The 8,086-nt window shown below is 41.4% G+C and overlaps 1 protein-coding gene across 2 annotated transcripts; it reads right to left on the bottom strand.

The window, feature by feature from the left end:
• Positions 1 to 400: 400 nt before the first annotated feature.
• On the bottom strand, positions 401 to 7,451 carry LOC309601620 (transcription factor BTF3-like). Of its 2 annotated transcripts, XM_082334757.1 has the most exons (6): positions 7,321 to 7,451; positions 6,941 to 7,009; positions 4,172 to 4,285; positions 3,764 to 3,965; positions 1,261 to 1,314; positions 401 to 747 (listed from the first exon to the last, which is right to left on the bottom strand). In XM_082334757.1, the coding sequence occupies exons 2-6, from the start codon at positions 7,007 to 7,009 to the stop codon at positions 701 to 703; spliced, it is 486 nt and encodes a 161-aa protein (XP_082190883.1). In that variant the 5' UTR covers positions 7,321 to 7,451; the 3' UTR covers positions 401 to 700. The 2 variants fall into 2 exon arrangements, with proteins under 2 accessions (XP_082190883.1, XP_082190882.1); XM_082334756.1 differs by lacking the exon at positions 401 to 747 and having other exon boundaries at positions 947 to 1,314.
• Between the last annotated feature and the right edge of the window lie 635 nt (positions 7,452 to 8,086).

Genomic DNA, 8,086 nt, shown 5'->3' with positions numbered 1-8,086 from the left:
TTGGCTCTGTCGGACATGGGCGCAGCTTCTAGCAGCTTCTCACAGAAGCCGCCCCTGCAGCCCCCCCAACGTTGCCACGTAAACCCAATACCACCATAAAGTAATCTTAGAATACAGGTCTAGTTCTTAAATTCAGTAGATTACAAAGTGTCTTAGGAACACAGTATATGTGCTCTGACCTGCAAACACTGGGAATTCACCGATTAAGTCTAAAATGCTCCATTATGCACCAAAATTTTTTTTAGAAGCCAGTTTTCTAACACAGCAAAAGGAAGATGCTCTGCAGAAAAGCAAAACCTTTTATGATTGTTTAGGAGTTATGGCCAATTTTTTTTCCTGCTTTTCTGACAAAAAGCCACACCAGAAAGTTTATTTTATATTTTTTTATTGTATGCCAAAGTTCATTAAAGATGGGGTTTTGCTTGTATACAAGTTACTCAAAAATTGTGTCTAGGCAGAGATTCATTAGCAATCTGACTTATTTCAAAGCATAGGCTTGTTCAGCCAGGCCACAAAAATAATATCGTGTACAAGTAATAACTGAAAGTGAGATGCAGGTTCAAGGAGTTTCCAAATATTACAAATCTTGAGACCTCATCAGGAAATAAAAATAAAATCAAATAAAAGCAGTCACAATATAAAATAGCAGCTCCATGTAGCTTTTTCAAGTTTTAACTTTATTCAGAAAGTGTCACTTAGTTCAGTTTGCCTCATTCTTTGAAGCTTCATCAAAGTTTTCGACAAGATCTACAAAAAGAAAAATGTTGAAATTAAAGTTTGACCCACTTCTGCTTTGCCAATTCCCCCCCCCCAAAGTTCTACTCCATGTCAAGTGCTTACAAGGAAAAAAAAATTCAGCTTATAAAATACAGACCAAATAACATTTAAAGAGCTTCATGATTCATTCTTGTTTAAACAAGTAAGTTTTAGATGGTTCATTATAAAGCACAATTCTAAGAGCATTTAACTTCACCATACTCACAGCTGGGCAAAGTGATACTGAAAAGGTAGTTTCTTACCACTCTTAATGAATATTAATTATCTTAGCCATAGCTATTACTCCTACACAGGACAAAAATGCTAGCTCAAACCAATGGTCCATCTAAGTCTCACATGGTGTCTGAAAACAACGCCCACAGAAATTCTGTAACAGCGAGTGACTAGTCAATACTCTTACCGTCCTTGGCCCAATCTTATGCCGCACATGTTACCTCTCAGCAAAATTCACTTCCTTTTCCTCCATTGCATGCTTGTTCTTACCTGGAACTTCATCATCATCATCACCAGTAGCAAGTGGTGCTTTTCCATCCACAGCTGCAAGAGGAAGCAGTTCAAAAGCATCAGTCAAGCTCACCACATAAGCATCTTGATTACAAAGCTGTTTTGCTTTGTGTTTTTTGAAAACATTATCAAAGAGTCTGAGCTAAACTGCAATGCTCTATCCAGTTCCTCTGCTGAACAGAAATCTACAACTAACCCTTTGTTACTGATAATGCTCAAACAGCCCAGCTGGAAAATGAGAAGATGCATGCTAAACCAGTTTACTAGTCACCATCTTGGTTCTAGATATATAGAGCGCCTTACATGGTAATCATTTTCAGCTAAAAGCAGAGAGACTGATTTTTTTACCAATTTCTCTTAAAAACAGCTTGGTTTATTGACTACTCAGTGGTTCTTGAGGCTTACATATTTTACAACATTAGCAAGTTATAAGGAAATCTTAGGATCTTATGATCCTAGGCCTTCAAGGAAAACTAAGGTGTAATTGTGAAGCTGCAGGTAGACACACATGACTAGAGGCACTTAAAGATATTACTGTTCCCTGGCAAAGTCAGAGGAATATGGAACTGGATGCACAATTTTATACTTAGGTGGCTGAGCTAACCATGTGTCCTGGTCCGCATCTCTGCTGACTCAGTAATTTCTTAACTATTCCCATTCTATTTGCCAGAGCTAGCGAGACTTAACCATGTCCATTGTAGCAGACCAATGAGCATCTGTGAAACTGCAGCAGTATAACGCTAAGAATAGATATCTCAGGTCCCTGGGTGCCTGTGCCACTACTTTTACTGCTATTCTTAGCTGTACTACCTAGAGAGTATGAGACAGCTTAGCCTATCACCTCTGTTTTATCCTAATTAATCCTTCTCAGTTTTCAAGAAAAGCATGAGGAAAGAGATGGGTTTATACTAGACTTCTGAAATTGCTGTACCCTGATTTCTAGAGAACCAAAATAGATGAATGCATAAACTTTGTTCTGAAAGGGCTTGGGACAAGGTCACCGCTAACCCTCCTTTTGTTTTTTTAACAGCAGAAAGCTGTTACAGCTTGAGTGCATCTTAGTGACAAATACAACATTTTAAAAGCGAACCATGTTATTTCCTCCTAAATTGTCTGCATTCTCTCTCATCCCCCAGACCAGACTAAGTTTACTTTAGCACCTGCAAATGCAATCATCACAGATACTTCACTCTGATGTCAGACTTCCAAATCTAGCAGACAATGCTGAATGGAAAGGTTTGTGCAACTACTCTGGCATCCACCCAAAGTGGAAAGAAATAGCCATTTACCAGGTCATACAAAGCAAGCACTTTAAACAAGCTTCCCTAATATCAAAACTGTGCAATTTAGCTTATCCAGAATATACTCACCTTGCTATAAGAAGAGAGATCTTAAGGGATCATTTTAAATCCTTCAAGTTTTCTTTCTTTCAAGCCCCACTACTACCACAAGGAAGCCACACAGGTGACACTAGGAAGGAGGGACCTGAGCTTCACGGGGAAAGAAGCAGTTTACCTCACCTCCTGAAGACTACTTCTAGCAGGATTTTTTTCAGTGGGAAGTTGACAGAAGGGAAGCATCATCAGCTTTAGGAATGGAAACAGAGGCTATCTTTGCTGGCAGCAAAGCACAGAAAGAAAAAAACGTAACAATCAAGTTCATAACTACCAGAAGAAGTAGAAAGTAAGTAGGAAGACCCTACATGCAGGACACGAAGAATGTTCCCAGTGTCAACAAGCCTGTCTTTCACTCCCAATTCTCACCCTGTAGGAGAAGCACCTTTACCAAACACCACATACTTAAGTCCCTCCTCTACTTTTCCCACACAGTTTTAGGGAGAACAAGTGTTCAGGTTCTTTTACTAATTTAAGGATGGAATAGGAAGTTGGTGTATCTAGCTTAATGATCATGCCAGTCCTGTTCTCTACACTGTTCTACACACACAGAAATTATAACATATTTCCTTACAAATACTGTATAATTCCCTCTTAGCTATCAAAAAGCCCATGCAAGAAGAAATACCTTCACTACACCTGTGAGGGAGCAAAGCAGTAGCAAGATGTCTGTCCTCAAGTCCCTCTCCCTGTTGTTTATGTTTCCATTGAAAGTGTCAAAACAGACATACTCAAAGTATATCTTTTTTTAAAACCTAACTCTCCCAGAGTAACTCTACCTAGCTTTAATGAACTAGGTATGTCAAAATATGGTAGCCACACCAAGAAGTAAACCACCACGAAATCAAGTCTGGCCACAACTTTCTAGTCCTAGACCAGCTGCAAGATATGCTGAGAGACAGGTGCCTCTGCTTTATTCTGTTATATTCATTGCTGGATTTGAGTTATAAATAAGACCTAAGAGTTCCACTTCTTTATAAGCATTTTATAATATGCTTGCAGACAGTAAGAGTGCACTGAATTTCACTGCAGCTATACAAATAAGCCACATAGCTGCCAGCATGAAATGCATTCAAGTTTCAACTTACGTTGCTTGGGTAGGGCTTCTGCTAATCTCCTCAGGCTGGTCAAACTGTCAGCTCCGAGCTGATTTAAGATGCTAGGAAGCATTTCTGTCAGCTGCTTTGTCTCAGCATGGCCGGTGATAGTGAAAGTGTTAGCAGCCAGAGATGCCTGAACTTTAGGGTTATTGAAGTGAACGACTGTTCCTTGGTTGGTAAACATATTTACCTGCAGGAAAAAAAAAAAAAAAATCCAGTATTTCAAGCAGTTTAGCATGATTTTTCAATTTAACAGGAAACTACCTGAAGTTCCTAAAGCCCAATAAAGACCTATTGATAATTTACAGGCAAGTTTAAGATGTTACTTACCAGGAAATTGTTTGATACATTTTATATTTCTATATAGAAAAGCATTTTTCCCTCTGAAGCAATTACCTCTTCAATTCCAGAAATATTGTTGACACCCAGTTTCTTCAAAGAAAACTGAAGTTTCTTGTCATCTGCTGTAGCTGTTCTGTGGACAACCTTCTTCTTTCTGCGGGCAGTACCCTTTGCAAAAAAATTTATAAATTAATATTTAAATAGTTCTTCACAAACTCTAATCCTCATGGCCGTATAACTACTCTGCAGCCATCTACAAATCAACTTTGTATACAAAGTTCTATTTCTGTGTTACAGCACACACAACCCCACCCCTCCAACTGCACTGCAGCAGTCTTTCCCTTGCTATAAAGCAAGCTTTGCACGTTTGTCAGAAGCGTGAGATTTTAGGAAGCAAGGCACCAGAGAACCTTTGTTCCACAATTCTCATGGGGATTCTGCAGCATCCTACTTCGAAAAGAAAAATTGCAAGTTTATCCTTGTCTGTTACCATAGGCATAAAACTGAAGACTGAGCACAGTTTTCAGTAATTTCTGAAGCCCATTAATTTTTCCTTAGATCATCTTTCTCAAGTTGTAGCCAAATTTTTATAATAGAGAGTCAGAGACCATAAAGTTATCAACATATCATTAACAAATGAATATGAGAAAACCCAAAACACTCATTTTTTTATTCCAAATAGACATCTCCATCTGATGGACTTGCACATACAAATTTGAAGAACACTTATTTTCCCAAAATACTTTATAAATATATTTTTAAAAAATACTTCTACATAGTATTCCAGACCACTCCTGTTTAGAAAGCAAAAAAAGCAAAGGTTAAGTTCCCCTACAGACACAGAGCTCTAGATTTCTCCAGGGAAATAATTGTCCCATATTAGAAGATATCTATAACTACGAAAAAGAAGAAAGTGTCATTTTATACTTCCTTGCACAATCATAAGGCTTCAGTAAAATTTGACATAAAAACGCGTAGGAATAGGTGAAGCTAAGCTCCTTTTTGACACACTATAACTACTAATCTAAGTTCTCCTACTCCAGTTGCCCATCTGCTACATGCTAGCAATAAGAAAATGTGTTGCTGCCCAGCTGTATAAATGGCTGCAATACCTTTTGAGTCCACTGGTAGAAGTCAGAAAACTAGCCGGACACTAACACCTCTAACATAATCCAGTTACAAACAACAAGAAATGTTAATAGACAAATTCACATGAAACTAACACTTGGAAGACTACAGCTCAAAAGTTTAGTTGTTTGTCTAGAAAGCCTGATGTTCGTTCCCTGCTACTGTCAGGTTAGCACACACAGCAATTGAAAACTACTAAAATTACAGAAATGGCTTAAATTAAGTACCTTGGCTACCCAGGAACTGAGCCACATAAGGGTTAAGTCTCTCTGGACAAAAGACCTCTCCAATTTCAAAAAAGGATGTCTTGAATCAAAGGCTATATAGGAACATGTATCCCCTTTTTACCCATATTAAGTATGGATATCGAACCAGGAAATATGAATTTAATTTAAATGAACAGCTGTTGCTTTCATCCCCACAGATTTAAGCTTCTAAAGATTACAGGGTTTTAGAGAGCAAATTCCATCCTGATCATGCTGAGACACGCTGTTCACACCCCTCTACCTTTATATTAAAGAGAAGTGGGTACAGCAGGCCACAAATGGAATGCTACAGACTCATCTGCCAGTCTTCTAAAAAGGTTTGGAAGAAACAAAATTACATTTAGCTGTATCAACATCCTACACAAAAATATCAAATTTCACATAAAAAGTACTACAATAGCCCTCCACCTAAATATAATATTTAGCTTGTTTTTAAGATCTGCAGCCTTGCAGTGTCATGAAAATCTTCCAGCAGAGGCAATGTGCAACCTTTTCTCACAAGGAAGAAAAAAACCCAGTACAGTGACAAATGTTAAAAACCTCTATAGTCAATACACACGCGCTGGTAACATGCACATAATCATCAATATAATACAGCAGTTCTCTGCTTAACTAGTAACTCATACAAAGAATACACAAAATCACCAAGCCAGTTAATTACTGGATTAACACTGATTTAAGGCTGCCTAAATCTCCAGCTAAAGGCAAAAACTTCAACAGAGGAATGAAAGCTACTGGAAACTCTCTCAGCAAGAGTTCTGTTGAATAGCTTGTATTCTAAAATATTGTGTGTACGTTTCCTCAGGTAGAAAAAAAAAATTACTAACAAATTCTTGCCTTAAAACTGAAACTGTAATTAAAATGTTTACTAGCATACAACTATATTCAACGTACTTTTTTATTTTCAGATTATAAGTAATCACACAGCTACATATATTCAGATGTCAAAATAAAAAGGTCTTCCGAGCATGTTATTCTACAATAAGAGCATGACAAGTACAGAAACTCCAGCTTTGTCCTAAAGAGCAAGAAAACAGCCACGGGCATCTTAAAGATTTGCGACGAGAATTTGGAACATAGCCCTCTCTAATCTGTTATGAAAACTATACCCAAGATCACTTGCTGTAAGGTCTACTTACTTTCAAATCTTAAGTGCCTTCTAATATAGCCTATACAAGAATATAGGCTACAAGTCAGCTATAATATAACAAACCCAAACAGAAAAGGCTGGAGGTTCAGCTCCTACATCCTGCTTCTACTGAACTGACTAGAGATCCCTGTAGCAGTGCAGCTTCCCCCGAGGACGGTCCAGCCAAGCTGAGAACCCTTAGGGCTGCTCCCCACCCGAGTTTTCAGGATCCCGCGTCCTAGGCCCAGTGTGTGGGCAGAGACGCACAATCCTGAGGCAGGGAGGGGAGACGACTCCTACCTTGCCACCGATGCGCACTTGGGCCTGGAGCTTAGCGAGCTTTTCTTGGTTCATGATCGTTTCTTTCATCTGCGGAAGCAACAAGAACGCCCATGGAAAGCGCGTCAGGAAGCACTCGGCGGCGCAGGCCACAACAACCCGGGCCCGGCAGTAGGGTAGGTGTGCAGCTACCCCTCACCACACTCACACCCCCGGCGGGAGGATACCCCAGCCCTGCCGGGGGAGAAGTCTGCTCGCACGCAGCGCCGCCGAAGCTCAGCTCCCCTCGGGCCCAGCCCGTAACCGCCTTGCTTGGCCTTGCCCTCCCCCAACCACCGACCCGCAGCCCTCGGCCGCGCAACAAATTCCTCCCCAGTCGCCCCCCATCATCTCTCTTGTACCTTTCTGGAGCAGAAGCAGCGGTGCTGGACCGGGGGGGAAAGCTCCGGGACCGGGACCGGGACCGGGACCGGGACCGGGACCGGGCACAGCACACGGGGTGGAGCGAGATGGCGGCCAGAAGGGAGGCACGCTGCACTGCTGCCGCCTGGGCCAGGAGGGGGCGCCCTCCGCGGCGGCGGGACCTGTGTGGGCGGGACTTGGAGGAGTAGAGCCTCCTCCGGGCGGAGTCGGAGTCGGAGTCGGAGTCGGAGTCGGAGTCGGAGTCGGAGTCATGAGGTGATGAGTAGAAGTTGCTTTGCTTGTAGGGGGTGCTGGACTCCCAAACGTACGCTGTGGTCTACAAAACCGATTTATTTGTGCGGCTGTGCTGGGGTGTAAGGTAAAGCCCGCGTTCCCCCAGGGCGGGCTTGGTCCTCTTCGCGATCTAGTTCTTTGTGCGGCTCGTCTCTGCTCCCTCTCTGCTTCCTCCACTTTCCCTTTCTTTCCATCACTTGCAGCCTCACCTGGCAGTATTTTTTGCCACAAACGGTTCCGTCCCTGTTCTGGCATTTTTATTTTTTTTTTCCTAGAAAACATTTAAGCGTTGTATTTTCTTTCTTGTTTATGGAACTCAAACCTCGTCCCCATATCCATGATTTTTCTTCTTTCAGCTCCACCCTGCCCCCTGTGTGTGTTTCCTCCTTTCTCCCTGTGATCTGTCTCGGGCAATACTGTATTGCACTGGCTCTGCAACGTGGCTTTTCAGGTGAAACTCTACAAGGCCAT

The sequence above is a fragment of the Platalea leucorodia genome (assembly GCF_965183815.1).
Source record: "Platalea leucorodia genome assembly, chromosome: W".
NCBI classification, from domain to species: domain Eukaryota; kingdom Metazoa; phylum Chordata; class Aves; order Pelecaniformes; family Threskiornithidae; genus Platalea; species Platalea leucorodia.
The sequence above is the reverse complement of the archived record's forward strand: the minus strand, read 5'-3'. Positions and strand labels throughout refer to the sequence as shown.

Bases quoted from the DNA above. Each gene is read 5' to 3' on its own strand.
- LOC309601620 (XM_082334756.1), bottom strand. From the start codon at position 7,009: ATGAAAGAAACGATCATGAACCAAGAAAAGCTCGCTAAGCTCCAGGCC. The intron at 4,286-6,940 runs GTAGGAGTCGTC...TTTTTTGCAAAG, and splicing joins AAGTGCGCATCGGTGGCAAG to GGTACTGCCCGCAGAAAGAA. The intron at 3,966-4,171 runs GTAATTGCTTCA...TTTTTCCTGCAG, and splicing joins ATATTTCTGGAATTGAAGAG to GTAAATATGTTTACCAACCA.